General features: G+C 23.6%; 7 protein-coding genes and 1 pseudogene across 7 annotated transcripts; 6 read left to right on the forward strand and 2 right to left on the reverse strand.

Annotated features, from left to right (window-relative positions):
- Positions 1 to 375: 375 nt before the first annotated feature.
- Positions 376 to 2,355, forward strand: DDB_G0294621 (Sel1-like repeat-containing protein; the record flags this gene model as incomplete). Its single annotated transcript, XM_001732952.1, has 2 exons — positions 376 to 724; positions 851 to 2,355. The coding sequence occupies 2 exons, from the start codon at positions 376 to 378 to the stop codon at positions 2,353 to 2,355; spliced, it is 1,854 nt and encodes a 617-aa protein (XP_001733004.1).
- A 570-nt stretch (positions 2,356 to 2,925) lies between these two features.
- Positions 2,926 to 4,323, forward strand: efa1G (glutathione S-transferase domain-containing protein; the record flags this gene model as incomplete). The annotated part of the gene is made up of 2 exons (XM_001732953.1): positions 2,926 to 2,934; positions 3,100 to 4,323. The coding sequence occupies 2 exons, from the start codon at positions 2,926 to 2,928 to the stop codon at positions 4,321 to 4,323; spliced, it is 1,233 nt and encodes a 410-aa protein (XP_001733005.1).
- Positions 4,324 to 5,206: 883 nt separating this feature from the next.
- lvsE (BEACH domain-containing protein) lies at positions 5,207 to 12,930 on the forward strand (the record flags this gene model as incomplete). The annotated part of the gene is made up of 5 exons (XM_634201.1): positions 5,207 to 5,351; positions 5,453 to 5,594; positions 6,384 to 6,519; positions 6,632 to 7,003; positions 7,147 to 12,930. 5 exons carry the CDS (start codon positions 5,207 to 5,209, stop codon positions 12,928 to 12,930), a joined length of 6,579 nt encoding a protein of 2,192 aa, XP_639293.1.
- A 109-nt stretch (positions 12,931 to 13,039) lies between these two features.
- On the reverse strand, positions 13,040 to 13,875 carry DDB_G0282981 (annotated as a pseudogene; the record flags this gene model as incomplete).
- A 324-nt stretch (positions 13,876 to 14,199) lies between these two features.
- Positions 14,200 to 15,945, forward strand: DDB_G0282983 (cyclin-like F-box containing protein; the record flags this gene model as incomplete). The annotated part of the gene is made up of 1 exon (XM_634203.1): positions 14,200 to 15,945. One exon carries the CDS (start codon positions 14,200 to 14,202, stop codon positions 15,943 to 15,945), a length of 1,746 nt encoding a protein of 581 aa, XP_639295.1.
- A 302-nt stretch (positions 15,946 to 16,247) lies between these two features.
- On the reverse strand, positions 16,248 to 18,995 carry DDB_G0282985 (hypothetical protein; the record flags this gene model as incomplete). Its single annotated transcript, XM_634204.1, has 1 exon — positions 16,248 to 18,995. The coding sequence occupies one exon, from the start codon at positions 18,993 to 18,995 to the stop codon at positions 16,248 to 16,250; it is 2,748 nt and encodes a 915-aa protein (XP_639296.1).
- An 805-nt stretch (positions 18,996 to 19,800) lies between these two features.
- On the forward strand, positions 19,801 to 20,535 carry hcpB (chromo domain-containing protein; the record flags this gene model as incomplete). Its single annotated transcript, XM_634205.1, has 1 exon — positions 19,801 to 20,535. One exon carries the CDS (start codon positions 19,801 to 19,803, stop codon positions 20,533 to 20,535), a length of 735 nt encoding a protein of 244 aa, XP_639297.1.
- An 864-nt stretch (positions 20,536 to 21,399) lies between these two features.
- On the forward strand, positions 21,400 to 22,814 carry fscB (G-protein-coupled receptor family protein; the record flags this gene model as incomplete). Its single annotated transcript, XM_634206.1, has 2 exons — positions 21,400 to 21,914; positions 22,019 to 22,814. The coding sequence occupies 2 exons, from the start codon at positions 21,400 to 21,402 to the stop codon at positions 22,812 to 22,814; spliced, it is 1,311 nt and encodes a 436-aa protein (XP_639298.1).
- Positions 22,815 to 23,240: the final 426 nt, after the last annotated feature.

Raw genomic sequence — 23,240 nt, forward strand, 5'->3', positions numbered from 1 at the left:
AAATTTTTATTTAAATTTTTATTTTTATTTTATTTTCTAAACTTTTTTTTTTTTTTTTTTTTTTTTTTTAATGGGTGACATCGAATAATCAAAAAGAATTCAATTTAGGAACAGCAAATATGAGAAGAGAATCCGCGCCATTTTGGCAATGGTCAAAAAATAAAAATAAATTTATTTTTTTATTTTTTTATTTTTTTAATTTTTTTTTTTTTTTCATTAATTTATCACTTTTATGTAAAAAAAAAAAAAAAAAAAAAAAATGAAAAATTAAATTTATAAACACACAATAATTTTCCATTACATATATAAATAAATAAATAAATAAATAATAAATACAAATAATAAAAACAAATAATAAAAAAAAAAATTAAAAAAATGATGGAAACTGAAACTATACCTGAAATTAATTTTTTCAAAATTGAATTAATTCGAAATTCAACATTGGCAATTTTAAAAAAAATATTTAAGAATAGATGGCAAAAAGAATTTAAAAGTGAATGGAAAAGTGAAAATGGTGTATCTTTAAAAAAAATTTTAAAAAGTAAAAAATTTGAAGAATCAATTGTAACAAATATTCAAAATGGTAATTTAAATGGTTGGAATCTTGAAATACTTTGTTTAATTTTATTAAATTTTCCAAATAAAAGAATTGATGATAAAAATAATGAAATAATATCAACTCAAAATAAATTAATTTTAAATATAAATGAAATTAATAATAATTGTAAATAATAATAATTATTATTTTATTTTTTTTTTTTTTTTTTAAACATTTAATTTATTAATTTTATTTTTTTCATTTTTTTTATTTTTTTTTATTTTTTTTTATTTTTTTTTTTTTTAACAAAAGTTTTAAAGATAAATGAAAATAAAAATATTGAAGAAACTTTTAAAATTAAAGAAAATGAATATAAAAAGATGAAAGAAATTTTATTTCAATCAATACTTGGATTAATGGAAAAAGAAGAAGGTGAATCATTTATAAGATTAATTAAAGATAGAATTGATGTTGTGCCAAGTAAAGAGACGATTGAGAGATGTAAGATTGGTGGTGATAGTGAGGAGGAGGCGGATGCTAATAAGTTTGTGGAGATGGGAGAGATTGAATTTGAAAAATTCAATTTTCAAAGATCAATCGATTGTTATAATGATGCGTTGTTGTATAATGGGTTCAATGATATTAAGAGATCGTTACTGCTATCGAGACTATCGATGATCAATTTAAGATACTATCAACAGATGATGCTAGACAGTGAGTATAGTTATATATTCTATATAAAGAAACAGCAATTGGAGGACTCTAAAAGGGATGCCGTCTTGGCATGCTCGCTCTGTCCGTTGCAGTATCAAGGCTATTTCAGAGGTGCTCAGATTCTATGCTTTTTGGGGTACTTGGAAGTGGCAATCTCTTTCTTAAATGCTGCACTTGCAATTGATGAATGTAATGCAGACGTATTGGAATTTAAAAATCAAATTCAGTTAAAGATAGATTCGCGATGTTGGGCCGTTGATAAATTCACGTCAGAGAGAAAGAGGGATTTTGAGAAAGAGGCGGAAAACTTTATTGAGGCTCATAAATATACAGAGTATTATAATGGTAAAGATTTACAATTGGATACCTATACCAAGGGCATTGATGAAATGTCCAAATTGTATCATTTACCAAGACAGCATTTTGTGAATATTGCATGCTCAAGAGTTGCAGGTACTTATTCAAAAAAGAAAAACTATGAAATGGCAATTAAGTATCTCAGTCATGCTGCGGGTGGCGATTTTGCGATTTGCGCCTACAGATTGGGTTCGATATATGAACGTGGTCTAGGTGTGGAAAAGGATTTAAATTTAGCATTGTCACTTTACTATGAGGCATCTTTGAAACCATTGAAATTTGAAATACCAAATGATATACCCGATATGCGAGAAGAGAATAAACAATTGATGGAAAGGAATGAAGGTGTCAATATGGCATGCGTGGTGTTGGGTCATATATTTTCCAAAGGTATCGGCGCAGAGATTGATATGGATCAGGCTATTCACTACTATGAACGTGCAGTCAATCAATCCAATTCACCAGAAGCACTATTATCATTGGCTCAAATTAGTTTCTATGGTATGGATGGTAAAGAACCAAATAAAAAGAAAGCAATTGAATTGGTTAAACGTGGTGCTGATCTTGGTGATAAAGATTGTCAACGTGAATACTATCATTTCTCTGGTACACCTCCACCAAATAAACTCACTGGTGTCGGTATCAATGCTTCTTTTAAAACTTTCTTTATTCTCATGTTTACTTTTTTAATTATTTTTTCAATTTTTTGTAAATTTTTAATTGATTATTTTAATAATAAAAAATAAATAAACAAATAAAATTACAAAATTAAATTAAACAAATTCTTTTTATTTTTTTTTTTTTTTAAAAAATTAATAATTATCTCATTTATCTATATTTTATTTGTTTTTTTTATTTTTATTTTTTTTTTAAGATAATTTCACTGCTTTTTTCCAAGTTTCTTTTTTTTTTTTTTGGTGGAAATTATTTTAAAAAGTTTGGAGAGTGTTTCATCAAATCTTTATAATTAACCAAACACACTCCAAGTAGGATTAAAAAAAAAAAAAAAAACTAACATCAAGAAAAAAAAAAAATAAAAAAAATAAAATAAAAAATAAAAAAATAGTTAATTAAGTAGTTTTTTTGAAAGCTTCATATGTTCAACCAAACAAAAATAGCTCAAACAAATGAATTAAAAAAAATAAAATAAAATAAAATTGAAAAATTGTTTTTTCTCTAGAGAAAAAAAAACGAAAAAAAAAAAATTAAATTTTAATTTTTTTTTTTTTTCAATTTTTTTTTTTTCCTTTATAAACCTTCAATTTTTTTTTTTTTTTTTTTTTTTTTTTTTGTTGAAATTTTCACATCAAAACAAAATGGTCATGGTGCGTATACATACAAATAATAATCTTAAGATTCTATATTATTATTTTTTTTAAAAAAAAAAAAGAAAATTATAAAAAAATAATAAAATAAAAAAAGAAGAAATAAAAAAATAGTAATAATAAATATATTAATTTTTTTTTTTTTTTTTTTATATATTATTTTAGAAATTATACACCTACCCACAAAACAGCCGTGCTTTCAAAAGTTTAATTGCTGCTAAATACGTCAATGTTGATATTGAAGTACCAGCTTTCAACTTTGAAACTGATCGTTTAACTGAAGAGTTCAAAACCAACTTCCCATTAGGTAAAGTTCCAGCTTTATTAACTGAACAAGGTCCACTCTTTGAATCAAACACCATGGCTCGTTATGTTGCTCGTTTAAATAACAGCACCATCTATGGTTCAGATGCATACACTGCCGCCCTCAATGACCAATGGATTGATTATGCAGCCAACGAAATCGACCCAAATGCCATTCCATGGTTATATGCCATCCTCGGTTATTACGATTACAATGCTAAAGACAGCAACAAAGCCAAAGAAAACATGAAAAAAGTCTTAGCTTTCCTCGATGCCCAACTCCTCAACAAGCCATTCCTTACTGGTTTCCGTGTCGCTCTTGCCGATATCATCGTTGTTTGTTCATTATTCAACTTTTACAAAATGGTCTTTGAACCAACTTTCCGTTCCCCATACGTTAACGTCAACAGATGGTTCACCACCTGTATCAACCAACCAAACTTCAAAGCTGTCATTGGTGAATTTGCTCTCTGTGAAAAGATGATGGTCTACGTTGCTCCAAAGAAGGAAGTCAAAGAAGAAAAACCAAAAGCTGCCCCAAAGAAGGAAGTCAAAGAAGACGCTGGTGACGATGAAGTCGATGAAAAACCAAAAAAGAAAAACCCATTAGATGAATTAGCTCCATCAACCTTTGTTTTGGATGAATTCAAACGTACCTACTCCAACAATGAAGTCTCCATGTCCATTCCATGGTTCTTTGAACACTTTGACAAGGAAGGTTTCTCTGTCTACCAATGTACCTACCAATACAATCACGAATTAGGTCCAGTCTTCAAAACTTGCAACTTGGTTGGTGGTTTCTTCCAAAGACTCGAAACTCTCCACAAATACGCTTTCGCCTCTATGATCATTTTCGGTGAAGAACAAGGTGGTGCCGTCAAAGATCAAACCGTCTCTGGTCTCTGGGTTTTCCGTGGTCAAGATTTACCAGCTGACATGAAAGATTGTGATGATTCTTTAGTCTATGACTGGAAGAAACTCGATGTTGCTGCTGATAAAGCTATCATTGAATCTTTCCTTGCTTGGGAAGATAAAAACGGTGGTTTCGCTGGTAAGAAATTCTTACAAGGTAAATTATACAAATAAATTAATTTAAATTTAATTTAAAATTTTTTTTAAAAAAAAAAAAAAAAAAAAAAAAAAAGCTTTTATTTGTTTATTTTTTTGAGTTTATTTTATTTATTTTGTTTTTTTTTTTTATTGGTAAATCTAAAAATAACTTTAAAAAAAAAAATCTAAATTTTCTCACCTCAAGGGACAATCCTTTTTAGTTTTATAATTATTAATATTACAATGAAAAAAAAAAAAATATAATATAAAATGGGATAACTTTTTTTTTGCCCAGAAAAATTAAAAAAAGAACATGATCCTATTTTGATGACATTCCGCATTCTATTTTTTTTTTGGGAAGTAATTTAAATTTAAAAAAAAAAAAAATAAAAAAAAAATAAAAAAAAAAAAAAAAAATTTTAGGTTGGTTGACGTAATTGTTTAATTTCTTTTATAAATTTATATTTTTTTAATATTTATTAAATATTATTTTTATTTTTATTTTTTTTTCTTTTTCTTTTTCTTTAAATTCAAAAAAAACTTGTAAATTGTTTAAATTTATTCTCTCCATCCATAGATTCAGTTCTTTCGTCTTTGTTAAATTAACACATTTTTTTTTTTTAAATATAAATATTTTTTTTTTTTTTTTTAATTAATTTCATTGTAAAAATAATAATAATAATAATAATAAATATTTTTTTTCTTAATATTTAATTTTTTAATTTTTTAATCTTTCAATAAATTTTTTTATACATTCTTTTTTATTTTTTTATACATTCTTTTTTATTTTTTTTTATTATTTTTTTTAATTATTTTTTTTTTTTTTAAAACACTTTTTCCAAATAATAAATTGCATATAAATTAAAATCAACAAACTGTATATATATAAATATTATAAATCGAAATAACAAATAAAATCATGAGCGTTTATACTCAATTAATATCAGTAACAGAAATGCCAATGAGCGTAATCCATAGACCACTTCCAAGTGAATTGGACGAAGAAAAAGTTTTATCATTAATGGAAACAATCAAAAGTGGTGTTGAAATTCCACCAATCGATGGTATGTTTTGTTTATTTATTTTATAAATAAAAAATAAAAAAATAAAAAAAATTGACTAAATATTGACTAAATATAAATATATATATTATAAAACTTTATAGTAAATTGGGTTAAAGGTAAAGATGAAAATAATAATTACTATTTTTCTTTTGGTGGATGTCATAGATATGAGGCAACAAAAAGATTAAATTTAAAAACAATTAGAGCAAGAATTATAAAATCAACTCCAAGTGATATTAAAGTGTATCTTGGTGCAAGTTGTCCTGACTTTAAATAGCGCTAAAAAAATAATAAAATAAAAATAAATAATAATAATATATAACATTACTTTTTAAATAAATCCATAAAACTGGAAATGCTCTATGGATTATTATTTTTTTTTATCAAATCATAATTTTCAATTTCACTATCATCATCGTCTTAGTTATTAAATTCAATTGACCATCAAAAAAAAAAAAAAACAAAAAAAAAAAAAAAAAATTAGTGGTGTTTGGTTTCCTTTTTTTTTTTTTGTCCATTGATGATTTTTATACATTTAAGTGGAAAGGAAAAGTGGTAATAATTTTTTTATTTTTTTTATTTTATTTTTTTTTTTTTTGAAAAAAATAAAACAACAAATATTATTTTTTTGAATTCAAGGTTACATAACCTAACTGCCTTCCTGGTTTTCATTCTCGATAAAAAAATAAAAATAAAAAAAAAAAAAAAAATAAAAAAAAAAAAAAAATAAATTAAATTTTTATTTTTTTATTTTTTTTTTATTTTTTTTTAATTACCTTATATCATTTTTTTTTTTTTTTTTTTTTTTTTTTTTTAAAAATTCTTTTAATTTTGTGTTTAGACAACAAAAGGGACGACATGAAATATTTATAACATATCAATAAATTTATAAATTAAAAAAAAAAAAAAAAAAAAAAATAACCAATATATTGTAAAAAAAAAAAAAAAAAAAAAAATGTCGAATGTTGAACTCGTTTCGTCAATGGAAAGAAACAACAATAATAACTATGGCATTAATAATAATAATAATAGTTCACCAAGATTAGCACAATTACCATCAGATCAATCAAACTATAATATGGAAAGATTATACGTCCAAGATATATTTTCAAAAATTAAAAATAAAAATCAACCAGATTTATCAGATTTAATAATTTTATTTGATAGAGTAAATAAACTTACAATAATGAAAAAAAAAAAAAAAAAAAAAAAAAAAAAAAAAAAAAAAAAAAAAAAAAAAAACTAATAAATTTTTATTGTTTTTATTATTATTTTATTAGTTAACATCATTAGCATATCAAGATGTTCATTCAAGTAAAAAAGTTAAATTTGATTATTTTTATATGTTTTTCAATATAATGTTAGATTCACCAATTCTATCAGTTACAGAGAGTACAGGTAATAGAGTTTTACATTTATTACTTTTAAAGAAATTGAATGGATTATTATTTTCAAATGTTTTAATTCAAAATTATTGTCATAATGAAAAATGGGTTTACAAATTATTAAATTATCTCATTAGTAGATCAAAACATGATAGTGATGTAATTGGTGAATTATCAATAACACTTCAAATCATTTGTAGTTTTAATATAACAACAAAAGAATTAAAATATTTTTTTAAATTATTAGAAAGTATAAATGAAGAAAGAGTAAGTTGTTATTATTATTATTATTATTATTATTATTATTATTATTATTATTATTATTATTATTATTATTATTATTATTATTATTATTATAATAAATAAATTAATTACTTTATATATATATATTAATATTAAATTTATTTTAGCCATATTATTGGAATGTTTTAATTGAAATTTTACAATTTTTATTTAGAAAAAGAGTTGGACCTGATATTTATTTTAATTTTAGTAATAGTAATGGTGGATTAATGGTACCTGATAAACAACCATTCGATGGTGGATACAGTATAAGTTTTTGGATGAATACAGATGATTTTACATCATTAAAGTATAGACCAGGTTTATTTAGTTTTTTTAGTGATGAAAATGTTGGATTTGAAGTTACATTTCAACAACAATCATTGATTTTCCAAATTAGAACTAAATCTAAATCACCATGCATTGGTTCACATTATAGATTTCAACCGGGTAAATGGTATCATGTTATTATATCACATGAATATTTCCTATTAAGAAAATCACAACTTTCTCTATACGTAAATGGTAAACTCGAAGAGAAAATGCCATTACTTTACCCAAAATCGGATAGACCATTCACTCGTTGTCATATTGGTAATTCCGTATCACTACAAAATGGGTTCCTCGGTAGGATAGGATCCATTCTAATGATAAAGGATGCCTTGGAGCCTGCCGAAGCTACATTACTATATCAGATCGATAAAAATTCAACAATGTTGCAAGAAAAGGTACCAAAAGAAGGTATGACTGCCATTTACGATTCTCAATTATTTTTGGCATCTGGTAGGCGTAATATACCCATAATATTCACCTATCATCCACGTGCCACTGATAAAGCATTATGTTTTGAGATATCAAGTGGTGAATTACCAAATGCTGCAACTATAATGGACGGTGTATCAATATTGAAATCGGTTTCACCATTGGATCAGTTGGTTTATATAGGTGGGTTAAAGATGATATATCCTCTATTCGCTCAATTGGGTCAACCTATCAATGGTGTGGAAATTGAGATGCCACAGGATATAAGTGATCATATGACAACTTCACCACTACCATTATCAAATTTAAATGATTTCATTTCAATTCCATCCTCTAGTGGACCAACACCTATTTTCCCTTCTTCAATTGGTTCTGGTCATTCAAGTTGTCTATTTAAAATACTATTATCATTATTACAACATCATCCAGCATTTAGAGAACAAATCATTGAAACTCATGGTTTCCAAGTTATATCATTCCTTTTGAAATCAACTCCAACCTCTTCACCATATTGGACACCAGATGATATAGATTCATTATCGCGTTTAATATCTTTTTGTGCTGGTAAACAACCACTTTGGTCATTGGCAATTCAAAATTTAATTATGAATAATTTTCAATTATGGTCACAAACTAATTCTTTAACTCAAATTGCACTTTTTGAAACGATTCATCAAAGAATTCAAACTAATCCTCAATTTTGGAGAAATTTAGTTAGAGTTGATCAATGGTTAACAATTTTAAGAAAATTTTATCAATTACCTTCAGCATCGTCATTATCACCATTATCATTATCATCAAATTCATCATCATTATCAGCATCATTATCACCAATTATAAATAGTGGATCATGGTGTAAAGAAAGTATTGAAAAACCAATATTTAAAGATTTACCAACAATTGAAAAAATCAAAAAAGCAAGAGTTCAAATCATTGTAATCATTAGAGAAACTGCTCAACCAAGATTATCACCAAGTGAAACTAGATGGTTATCATTGTATCTAAAAGAATCAACAATTGAAAATCATGATGATGTCATTAGAATGTTAGAGGATATCATTCAACCACTTCAAAGTAAAGATACTTGGTGGGATGATGTAATGGCTTCTGCAAATTTACAAGATGAAAATTTGGTTTTAAAATCTCGTAAAGATTTTCAATCAACTCAAACTAAATTACCATCACATATCTCTTACCTATGGGATATCGATTGTTGTGAAGAGGTTGTTAAAAGATTAGAAGAGATTAAATATCAAGATAGATCAAATTTAATTCTATTCAAACATTGGGTACATATTAGAAGAGTTAGAGCTGGTAATTTAAATGGTATTAAAACAAGATTAACTAATGGTAATCAAACAAATACTCCAATTTTAACAAAACTTAAACAAATGGGTATAATTCAATCACCTTCAACAAGTTTATCAACTTCTTCAATAACTCCACCACCACCAAATAGTAGAAATACAAGTACTGGTATTTTAAAAAATTCTTCAATTAAAGAAAAACAATTATTTCAATCAAATATTGATAGTTTATCATTTTCATTAAAAGAAACTACAACAACAACAACAACTACAACAACTACAACAACTACTAGTACAACTTCAAATACAGGTAATGATAGTCCACTAAGTATAGAATCACCAATTTCATCACCAGTTTTAATTGAAAATACAACAAATACAACAAATACAACAACAACAAATACAACAAATTCATCAATGTTATCAATTAAAGATTATGATGATGGTGATGAGCCAGAAGATACTACAGTTGTACATTGGAAATTGGATAGAACTGAAGGACCATTAAGAATGAGAAGAAAATTAAAGAGAAATTATTTTGGTTCAGATTATAAAGGATTATCAAAACAAAATAGATTTGGTAGAAGTAGAAGAACGACATTAGAGAAATATTCAAATGAAATTGAAACATTTTATATTGATCAAGATTGTGGTGATGGTTTAGGTAATATTATCATTACAATTGTAAATGAACCACCATTACCACATCAAACAACTTCCTATAAAGAGATTGAGTTCTTTAATGAATCTCAATCACAATCATCATCATCATCAAATATAGATAATTTAAATCCAAATACTGGTTTACCATATAATAAAAGTACAAATAATTTATCAAATGTAAATAATGTAAATAATAATAATAATAATAATAGTAATAATATTAATGTTAGTGGAAATAATACAATTGGTCCATCATCAAGTAAATCACCATTAAGAAATTCAAGATCAATGAGTATTGGTTCTTCTGCAACAAAATCACCATCAAGACAAAATGTTAAAGATGTTTTTAATTTAGATAATAATAATAGTAATAGTAATAATAATAATAGTAATAATAATAATAATAATAATAATAATAATAATAATAATAATAATAATAATAATAATAATAATAATAATAATAATAATAATAATAATAATAATAATAATAATTTTAATAATAATTTATCACCAACATTAAATAGTATTTTACCAAATTTAAATAATATAAGTATAAATAGTGGTAGTAATACAATTGGACCAAATTCTTCAATGTCATCAATTTTATCGCCAAGAATTGGAGAATTTGATGAAAATGGTGTTGATGTATCATCACCTAATAGTAGTAGTTTATCATCATCATCATCAAATAATCAAATTGAAGAAGAGAAATTTATTGGTTCATGGAGATGTCAAATGGTTGTACCAGTTGGTGTTATACCTGGTCAATTTACAATCACATCACATTATTTAACATTTGATAAAGATATTCAAATTGTTGATCAACGTACTGGTAGAACATTTTCACCATCATTAAATGGTATTCAACAACAGCAGCAGCAACAGCAAGATCAAGATTTTGGTAGTGTTAAAATTAAAAATACTTATATTTGGAAAGTTAAGGATTTAGTTGAAATTCATAGAGTTAGATATTTATTAAGATGGAATTCAATAGAGATCTTTTTAAATCATAAATCATATATGATCAATTTTAGTAAGGAACAAGAATCCATTCAAATCTTTAATAAAATCGTTGCATTACATCCACCCAATTTAAGGGTGAAATGGTCTGATCATCCATCGAAAATTATAAAGAAATCAAAGTTAACAATGAAATGGAAGAATAGAGAGATTTCAAATTTCGAATATCTAATGTCATTGAATACTATCGCAGGTAGAACCTATAATGATATCTCTCAATATCCAGTTTTCCCACAAATCATTTCAGATTATAAATCTGAATTTTTAGATTTAAATGATAGTCGTTCCTTTAGAGATTTATCTAAACCAATGGGTGCATTGAATCAACAAAGGTTAGATACATTGATTAAACGTTATCAATCGATGCAGTCTGCTCAAGATCCAACTATGCCTCCATTCCTCTATGGTTCTCATTATAGTAATTTCGGTATTGTAGCTTATTATCAAGTTCGTTTAGAACCATTCACTTCCTTTCATCTGTCATTGCAAAGTGGTGTTTTCGATCATCCTCAAAGAATGTTTGAATCGATGGATAAAATGTGGGATGGTGTCTCTGGTAATAATTTAGCAGATGTAAAAGAATTGATTCCAGAGTTTTTCTATATGCCAGAGTTTATAAACAATGGTGAGGGTTTTAATTTTGGTTTCACAAATTCAAAGAGTGGTGATTTAATATTACCAAATTGGGCTCATCAATCACCTGAACTATTCATTCAAATCAATAGAGAGGCATTGGAATCTGAATATGTATCTATGAATCTTCATCATTGGATTGATTTAATATTTGGTTTTAAACAAAATGGTCCAGCTGCTCAAGAGGCTAATAACGTATTCTTTCATCTTACCTATGAGAATAATGCTGCATTACAACGTGATGATCCTGATGAACGTCAATCTATTGCTTCACAAATTAAAGAGTTTGGTCAAACTCCACCACAATTATTTTCAAAACCACATCCAATTCGTAAAACTCTTCAAGAGATTTCAAAACCACAAAAAGATTTATTTGCAAGAATTGCTCAAAATTTATTTAGTCCTTCAAATAATGGTACGATTAATTCAAGTTTCTCATCGACTTCGACATCAACATCGACATCATCACCACCACCATCAACATTGAATTCACCACAAGGTCCATCACTTCAATATCCATTTAAAGTTTTAAAAACTAAAAGTAGTTTACCATTAGTTCATATTAGTAGTTGTCAAGATAGTGATATTGTTGTTTTAGTTTATAGAGATGGTGTAATGGCTGTTAATCAATTCGTACCATCACCAAATGGTAATTTACCATTCACTTTTGATATTGATAAAACTTTATCAACCTATAAAGAGAAACAAATCGATACTTTATTCATGTCTGATAGTGTAACTTGTATATCAAATTGTTTTGCAATTACACCCGATGGTAAATTTATGTTTTCTTGTGCCACTTGGGATAGTGTATTCAAATGTTCAAATATTCAAAATGGTCGTGTTCATAGATTGTATCGTGATTTTCATCATGATATGGTCACTTGTATTTCATTGGGTTCAAATGGTAAACATTTTGCAACCGCTTCAAGTGATACAACAATACTGGTTTGGAATGATGTTGATCATTTAATTAAAGATTCAAAAGCAAAACCATCCTATCGTCTTTGTAGTCATGATGAACCAGTTCATTGTTTAGATATCAATGAGGAATGGGATCTAATCGCTTCGGGTTCAATGGATAAGAAATTAATACTTCATTCATTGGGTAAAGGTCATTATCAACGTTCAATGATTCATAATGGTGCTGTGGAAATCGTTAAGATCTCTACTGTCGGTCAAACAATTATAAGCTATTGTTCAATGTCTTTTCTTTATGTTCATTCTTTTAATGGAAAATTATTAAAGATTCAACAATCTGATGAAAAAATTTATGATGCAAAGTTAACTGGTGAATCTGTCAAAAAAGGTGGGGTTTTAGGTGTTGGTTCTTCAACTCAATATCTTGTTACTGGTGGTACTCGTGGTGTTAAAGTTCGTTCTTTACCAGACTTAAATATTGTTCATGCTTTCGATAGTCCTGCTGCAATTAAAACAATTGAATTGGTTGCTCATGAAAAATATATGTTAATTGGTTTAAATGATGGTAATTTAGTAATCATTCCATTTGATGTTAAAGATTTATAAAAAAAATAAAAAAATAAATAAAAATAAAAAAAAAAATAATAATAATAAATTAAAGGATTAGATTGGGGGAGGGTTATATAGAAAAAATTAAAGATAGTTATTTATTCATTTATTGTTTTTTTTTTAAAATATTTGAAATGAATAATGAAATGATTATTAAAATTGATAATAGATTTTGAAAGATATTTCTGGCATCAGAGTATTGATGAACATCATCAGATTGAGTTAAATATTTGAATACTTTTGATTTGCCACTTTTACCATTGGCTGAAACATTGATAAATATCATTTCACCATTTTTTATATTATTATTGGTTGTTTGAATAAAACATGTTATCATTGTATCATTAATATAATTTGGTTCATTACAATTTAAAATATCAATACCACTACTATTACCACTACCATTACTACAAATTATTGTAACTTTATCAATTGGATAATAGAAATCATTACCAATAATTGTTAAAATACCTCCTTGTTTTAAATTAATTATACTATTTTGATTAATTGATGGTTATTTATAGATTATATTAAATGTTGATACTATTTTATTATTATTGTCAAATTGAATCACCAACTGTTATTGATATATTAATATTATTTGACGATGGTGATCAAGTTAATCTATTACCATTAATTATTAATAAACCACCTTTTAATTTTGGAATACTATTTACACTTGTTGGAATTGGTGGACATGTAATTTGAAATTTATTTGGCCAATAATCACAACAACCAACTTGAACATTTAATTTTGATGAGAATGGATCTGAATAATTAAATTTTAATTTAATATTTTCAAAATCAACTGAAATAATATCATTTGGATCAAAAGTATTATTATCAATTTTAACAGCAACCAAATTTGATTATTGTATTAATTTGTACCAGTTATATCAAGTACTGATTCAATAATATCAATATTTTCAAATTTTGGATCTTGATATGTAGTATTTTATAGTGCTTCGCTGGTCAATGAAGCACTAACTCCTACCTGCTTGTGCCTTGAGTCATTAATGACCTAAAATAATTTTTTTTTTTTTTTTAATTATCCAAGAAACTAACCATAGTCATCATTATTTTTTGAGTTTAAATTTTGGAATAGGCAACTGGTGGTATTAGATTTTTTTTAATTTTTTTTAATTTTTTTCAAATTTTTCTTTTTTTTTATTTTTTTTATTTTTTTTTTTTTTTTTTTTTTTAAAAAAAAATCTAAAAAATACGATTTATAAAAAAAAAAAAAAAAAAAAAATAATAAAAAAAAAAATGATTTTTAATAAACCAAGTTTAAGAAATCATTTACCAAAACGTTTAACATTTAAAAAATTAATAAAAAAAGAAAAATATGTTAATACCAATCCAAAATATAATAGAGACAATAATTGTATTCAAGATATAAAGGTTACCAATGAAGATAGATTATCAAGAAAAATATTAAATAGTTTAGTATTTCATGATGTTTTGGAACATTTAATGGTAAAGATGAAATTTGAACAACTTTTAGAGCTATCATTAGTATCGAAAACAACATTCAATCTTATTAGGTCTCAACTGTCATTCAATTTTCAACATTATAAATTCAATATTGGATCATTCGTTGGTGTTAGAAATTACATATCGGATACATTAGAAAAAGAAATGGATGATCCAAACATATATCAATGTAAACTTTTACCATTCAGAGAAATGGAATATATTGCAATGGAATTTGATTCAGATCAACATAAAACCGAAATTTACAATGACTCACATGGTTATGTGTTTAGACAAACAAAGAAATTTAAAAAACTCTTTAGCTCAACTTGTACAAATCTAAAGAAAGTTCATATTTTAATGAATATTTGTGCACATTTTATAACGGCTCAAGAAATAGATTTTGAAAGAAAATCAGTATCCGATCAATTTAAAAGTTCAACATCAGTTGAAATTAAAAAGAAGGCAAGAATGGAATTAATTAGAGATTACTCTCATAACGGATTCTTTACCTATGAAACATTAATATTTAATTTAAACATGACATCAATTCCAGTTTCAGATGAACAAGAATTTTATGAACATAGAACATATAAACAACAACCATTTGAACAACCTTTACCTGCTTTTAAATTTTCATTTAAATTAATTAATAAATATCAACCGAGAGTACTTATAATTAGATATATTCCACCAGCATCATCATCACCACCTGAAGAAGAATTGGATGTACAATATCCAATATCAGTTTTTAATTTAATAAATTTTGAAAATATTTTTAATTTCCCATCAATTGAAATCGTCAAATTCTTTGATGTGCCAATTTCAAAATCATTTATAAGGAAACTTTTCACACAAAAAACATGTAAAATTAAAAAATTATTTTTAACAGGTTCTGAAGTTTCCCATTCGATTATTAGTGAAATCTCATTGGCTTTGGTTGAAAATAAAACAATGTTGAAACAACTTTGTTTAAATACAAATTCCCCAAGAAAGATTTTTCTATTTCAAGCAAATTCTTTACAACAAAGTTTATTATATCATAAATTTGCATATAAAGATGAAAGAGAAACTTTAGATATAATTCCAAATGATTTCTTTGAAAATTTAAAAATTTTAACTCATTTTCATTCTTTAACTTGTATGGATTTATCAAGTCTTACTTTTAATTTAACTAAACTTTTACCTTTAAAACAAATTTTATCACTAGAGAAATTAAAATATCATTTTCGTTCAAATTATGATGTCTCTCTTTTAAATATTCTATTAGAATATTGTAGAGATCAAAATAATGAAATCATTCAATTAAAATGTATTTTCGATGATATAAAATCAGTTGGTGATTACTTTAAAGCATTCATTCAATTCTTTTATAATTATACTCTACCAGATAATTATCCACCTTGGTACTTTACTATTAATATTAAAATTATTGATAAATCTTTCCAAAAAAAAGAATATTTTATTGATTATTTAGAATTAAAATATAAATTATTAAATTCTTCTGAAAATAAACAAATTAATGTTATAATAAAATAAATAAAAAAAAATAAAAAAATAAAAAAATAAAAATAAAAGTTGTAACTTTAAAAATTTAAAATAAAAAGGTTGGAGGTAAAAAAAAACTCAAACATCACCATCACCATCGTCATCTCACTATATATATTTTACTATTTTTGATTAATATAACTAATAGTTGGTAATAAATAATTGATAATTTCTTAAAAATTAATTTTTATTGATTTTTTTATTTTTAATTGATTTTTAACTTTATTTAAATTAAACATAAATCGTTTATTTTTTTATTTTTTATTTTTATTTTTATCTTTTTTTTATTGTTATTATTTTTTATTAAGTTTGTTTAAAAAGTATAATTTTAATTTTTCATTTGAAATAATCTCTAATTTATCTTTAGTTAATGTAATAAATTGAGAAAGAAATTCTGAAACTTTAATTAAACCTCTGGAAATTGTTCTATTCAAGTAAGATGTTAAATAATCAGAAGTTAATATTCCACCATCTGACTCTTTCTTTAAAATAAAATCAAAATTTTGATGAATGTATTCAAGTACTTTTAATCTTGAATTAGATATATTTTTAATCATAAATTCATGAAGTATACGTTTAATTTTTGATTTTCGAGTTGATGTTGTATTGGATGAATAATAATAATTTTTAATCTTTGTTAAAAACCAATTTAAAAATTTGAAATTATTAAGTTCAAATAAATATGGAGTGCGACTGTCAACAAGATCGATTAATGATGATAATCTAAAAAGAAAATCAACATTTTTCAAATCATAATATAAATTGATAGTAGTATGGTAGTTGCTGTTGTCATCTAAATCACATCTATCTATTGCAAAAAGAAAATGATAATAGTGATCTTTATTATTATTATTATAATATTTACTCTTAATTTCTAATTCATGATTACTATCTGTAAATGCTAAATCTAATAATTTTAAATATTTCATTGAAAAAGTTCCTTTGGTTTCAAGTGGTGTTGGAAAAGGTTGTATTTGGTTTATTTCATAATTTTTACTATCTATCGATAACAAGTAAACACATTCATTTCTATCATTACTGTATAGTGAATTTGTTGCAAAGTGATATATCAATTCAAGATAATCTTCGTTTCTTTTAAAGTCAAAATTATATCTAATAAAACTAATTGGATCCTTTCCAATGATTGATGGATTGTTTGATTTATATTGAACTAATAATGATTCAAAGTGTTGTAAAAATTGTAAACTTTTAAAAAATGTGCAATAACCATTTGGAAATTGTAAATCTATGAAATAATTTCTATGATTATTAAATAAATATTCCAACATATCAATTGATTTTATATAATAGGTTGGTGGTATAATTTTATCATTTGAATGGAAATAAAACAAATTTGTACCAACTTTATTTGAAAAGTATTTTAATAATTCAATGTCACCATGCATTATAAGCATATAGAAGAAATGATTTTGAAAATCCAATTCTTTTTTTTTTGTATTTCTTTCAATCAACTGATCAATGAATTTAATCTTTTTCTCTCTATCAAAACAATGTGAGAATAAAACTATAAAATTCTCTGTGTACGGGCTATTCTGCCAAAGAGGGTTATTGGTAAAATTACCAAGATTCTTTGGTAATAATCGTTCGTAAATTAAATCTAGGCCTTGCAACAATTCGAAATTACCAAATTTAAAAGCAGCTTTATATTTATTACCTACAATATCATTGTAATCTAAAACGGAATCATCACCAAAATCATAATAACATAAATATAAATCTATTGGTATATATTTAAATGTTAATTGATATAAATTTAATAATTTCTTAATAAAACATTTAACTTCTTTATTATTATAATTAATTGGATCCTCTAATATTGAATTTAAAGTTTGTTTATCTATTTTTTGAATAATAATGAAATTATCAATTTCTTGAATAGTTACTGTTGTTATAATTGATTTAAATGATTGTCTTAATGTTTCTTTTTTTATTTTTAAATCACAATCATCATGATCATCATTTTTTATTAACGTTATTTCATTTTCAATTGATTTCTTTAATAATAATATTAATTTACAAATTGAGATTAATGTTTTCAATGTTGATCTTTCATTAAATTCCAAACCTTTACCGATATTATATGGATTTTCACTAAAGGAACCAATAAGATCATCTATTGCTATTTGATGATTATTCTTTTCATAAGCTTCATAATAATTATGATCACCAATCATATTTAAAAAACATAATAATCCTTTAAATATTTTAATTTTTTCAATTGGATAATATGATCTACTTATTTTAAAGATTAAGTTTTTATATTTTAAAAAAAATAATTTTAAAATTGATAAAGATGATGACGATGATGATGATGATGATGATGATGATGATGATGATGATGATGATGATGATGATGATGATGATGATGATGATGATGATGATGATGATGATGATGATGATGATGATGATGATGATGATGATGATGATGATGATGATGATGATGATTTTGGTGGATTCAATACTAATAAATATTTAATGAATTTATTTGAACCTATTATAATTGAATAAAAAAGATCAGTTTCTGTCGGTTTATAATTGAATTCATTTATATATAATTTAAAAATTTTTAAATTCTTTGATAAAATTAATGCTGTTGATATATTTGAATATGAATTGTAATAACAATTATCACCATTTAAAAGGTTTCTATAGAATTTATAATCATCATCTTTAATTTTTGAAAATAATTTAACAAAAAATAATGCAGGTTCTAATTCATAATTGAAATGTAAATATCTACAATTTCTATAAACTTTTTCTTTTAATATATTGATTTTATTATTGTCTATAAGATTTTTAATTGATGACATTGAATCATAATTTATTGAGAATCGATTATCCATAAATGAGAATATGATTTTATAAATTACTTTATTTCTAAATAATTTCCAAAATAATATTTCACCACCTGCTGATTCAATATTATCTGTAATTGTGAATTTAATAATTTTATTAAATGAATTAACACTTTCTTTTTGTTCTTCTTCATATTCTCTTTCTCTTTTAACTAAACTATTCATTTTGATACTTGTGGTAAAATTTTATCTTTTGGTCAAAAATAAAAAAAATAAAAAAAATAAAAAAAATAAAAAAATAAAAAAAATTAAAAAAAATAAAAAAAAATTAAAAAAATAAAAAAATAAAAAAAACTCTTGGTATTAATTATAAAAATAAAAAGATATAGAATCTACAACTATCATATTAATATATGTCTACTTATTTATAAATAATTTTAAAAAGAATATTTAAAAATTAAAAAAAAAAAAAAAAAGACAAATTCGCTCAATATTCCGAAATTACAAAATTCACCATATAAGGGGACCGACAAAGTGTTTTAATTTTTACAAATATTTATATTGCGAAACATTTTAAAAGAATATATTTTTTTTTTTTTGCATAAAAATTTCTTTATTATTTATTTTTTTTTTTTTAATTTTAATTTTTTTTCAAAAATGTATACCATAAAAATAGTAGCATAACTAAATTATAACTAAAGTTTGCTGTGGAGATGGAACATTTAATTTGTTCTTGCCAGATCACAACACCTATAAGTTAATAGATTATCTGATTACGGTGGGAAAAAATGATTTGGCGTTGATATAGTAAAGATTATAAATGAAAAATATTTTTTTTTCAAGGTTAATAGTATATTCACACATTTATGGGTCTTTTTTTTTTTTTTTATTTTATTCTTTTTTTCATTTTTTCAATTTTTTTTTTTAGAAAAATTTGAATTATTCCAAAAAAAAAAAAAAAAAAAAACAAAGCGGGAAGGCAACACTTTTTTTTAAAAATTATTTCAAATAACAGCTAAAATTGTAAAAAATGGGAAAAAGAGATAAAAAAATAATAATAGAAGAACCAGAAGAACTAGAGGAAGCAGAAGATGTTTTTGAAGTTGAAAAAATTTTAGATAAAAGAGTTCAGCATGGAAGGATTCAATATAATGTAAGATGGATAGGATTTTCATCAGATTATGATACATGGGAAGATGAAGATAATGTTGCAGGTTGTCCAGAACTAGTTAAAGAATTTGAAAGTTCAAGACAACAAGAAAAAAAAAAAAGTAAAAAAAGAAAACATACTATAATTAACGACGATCCAACTGCAGTAGAAATATCATCATCATCATCACCACCAACCACCAAACCTTCATCATCAACAACAGCAGCAGCACCAGCATCATCATCAGCATCAGTAACAACAAAAACAGCAACAGCAACAGTAACAACAGATACATATTTTTCTAATAATACTACATCAACACACCAAAAAACAAATCATTCAGTTGAGGTTGAAGAAAATATAAAAAATGAATATATAAAATTTGGTGTACCTTATATTGAAGGTGTTGGTTTTGAAAATGGTCATTGTGTTGAGGAGGTTATAGGTTGTAAACCCTTTGGTCAAGATAATACACTATTTTTCTTTGTTAAATGGAGAGACCAAGAAAAATTATCTTGGGTACCAAATGAAATCCTTAAACATAAAGAACCATTACAATTAATTGAGTTTTATGAAAGTAGACTTAAATTTGGTTATAGTGGTCAGCCAAGTTAAAAAATAAAAAAAAAAAAAAAATAAAAAACGAAGGATAAAAAAAAAAAAATAAAAAAATAAAAAAAAAGAAAACATCTGTACTTTATTAATCTTAAATCTTCAAACAATTTCTTTTTTTTTTTTTTTTTTTTTTTAAATCTTTCAATAAAATATATTTCCTCATTTTTCTTCAAAACAAAAAGATAATTACAAAAAATGAATGACAAATAATTAAATTCTAAAAATAAAAAAACATTCATTTTATGTATTTTATATTTTGTGTATTTTATGGGTATTCTATTTTTTTATACAAAATCGATATTAAAATAAAAAAATTAATTGATTATTTTTTTAAAAAAAAAAATAAAAATAAAAAATAAAAATAATTTAAAAATAAATCAGATTCTCATTGTTTGGATGGGGTAATTTTTTTGATTATTTATTTTTTTTAATCAAATTTTAAAACGAATAATAAAAACAAATAAATTAATCCAATAAAAAAAATATAAAATATAAAATAAAATTAATTATAATATCAAACCTTCTATTTTTTTATTTTTTTTTTTTTTTCTTTTTAAAAGAAAAAATTTAATAAAAACATTTATATTTTTTTTTTTATTAACAAAAAGAAATCCTCAAAAATATGAAAAAAAAAAAAAATAAAATAAAATTTAAAAAATATCTTGAACATCAAAGAAACTAAAATGTCAAAATGTTCGTTAATTTCCCAATGGACCATATTTTTTTTGTATTGGGGTGGTTTTTTTTTTTTTTAAAAATAGAATTTTTTTATAAAAAAAATAAAAAAAATAAAAAAAAAATATAAAAAAAAAAAAAAAAAAAAAAAAAAAATATACCTTTTTACTAAAAATATAATAAAGAAGTATGGTTATAAATAAATTAATATTATTAATTTTATTATTTTTTTGTAAAATTTCATATGTTTTTACACAAAAATTACCAGATGGATTTTGTCCATCACCTTTAATTTATAAAAATTCAACTGACAGAATTAGTGATATCAATAGAGGTTATCAATTTATTGGAGAAACAAATTGTGTACAACCTTGTCCATCTTTGGTTTATTCAGAATCTGATTGGAAAAATTTTTTTGATGCTAGTTTATATGGTGGAGCAATTTCCATATTTTGTTCATTATTTTTATTAATAACCTATAGTCCATTAGTAAATAATAAACATAATAGACATACTATTTCAATTATGTTTTTATTTTCTGGAATTTTTATAATGTTGGCATCAAATGGAAGAGTTTTTTGGAATAATAATGAAGGATATTTTGATAGAATTTGCCCTGAAAAAGGTAGATTTGCAAGACAATCTGATAGATATTGTTTAGCTATGGGAATATTTTATCAATTTGGTTGTTTAACTGGAATGATGTATGTAATTATTGATCAATTATAAAAACAAGAAAATAGTAAATTATTAATAAATTATTTTCAAAAAAAAAAAAAAAAAAAAAAAAAAAAAAAAAAAAAAATAGGTGGTGGACAACATTATCTGTTGATGTATGGATGACAATTAAAAAGATTAAAATTTCAAATCGTCAAATATTTTATTATGCTTGTATTGTTAATTTTTTAGCGATTTTCTTAACATTTATACCAATTGCAAGAGATCAATATGGTGCTTCAAATTTTGGAATTGGTTGTTGGATTTTAGGTTTGTGGGATCAAGTTTTTGGATTTTGGGCACCATTAGGTATTTGTTTAACAATTGGTTGTATATTTATTACTCTTATAATGTATGAAATTTATAAAGCAACAGGTCAAATTAAAAAGAAATTATTATTAAAATATTATAAACCACTCGTTTTGATAATTTTAATGTTTTTTGAATTTTTTTATATGTTTATTTTCATAACATATATTATTGATCATAGAAATAAATATAATGATGAAGTTGCTGAATATATAGTTTGTATATTAATAAATTCTGGAAATCCAAATTATGATGAAATTTGTAAAATTAAAAGATCAATTCCTCCTGCAGCTCAATTTTTATTCTTTTTATTTTCTAGATTAATGGGTTTTGAAGGTGTAATTTTCTATGGATTAACTAATCAAACTAAAAGAATATGGTTAAGATCATTTTGGTTTAATAATAGAATTTCATTAAAATTTAGATCTTCTTTTAATATTTCTTCAAGTACAAATAGTAGTACAAATACATTTGAAAAACAAACTCCATCACATTTAGTTGACCCAATTGATCAATTTGATAATATTGAAATTTCAAATAATCAAAATATAGAATTATCTCAAATCGAAAACAAATAAAAAAAAAAATTAAAAAAAAATTAAAATAATAAAAAAAAAAAAAAATTAAAAAAAAAAAATAAAAAACCAAAATGTAGTTTTAGACTATCATTAGATGATTTAATTTGAAGAGAAAAAAAAATATCTTTTGTTGATTTGATTTAAAAAAAAAAAAAAAATTTGATTAGCAAAGCAAAGCGGCAGTGGTTTACAAAAAAAAAAAATTTTGTAAAGGGGAAGATTAAAAAAAAAAAATAATTAAAAAAAAAAAATATATTTTTGATCTTAGGTTTTGTGATTTTTAAAAATTAAGTACCCCATATTAAACAAATTTTAACTAAATTTTGTAGTATGATGGTTTTTTTTTTTTTTTTTTATTGATTACTTTTACTTTTTTTTTTTTTTTATTACTATTATTTAAATTATTCTGTATTTAATTATTTTAAA

This window comes from Dictyostelium discoideum, assembly GCF_000004695.1.
Source record: "Dictyostelium discoideum AX4 chromosome 4 chromosome, whole genome shotgun sequence".
Classification (NCBI taxonomy): domain Eukaryota; phylum Evosea; class Eumycetozoa; order Dictyosteliales; family Dictyosteliaceae; genus Dictyostelium; species Dictyostelium discoideum.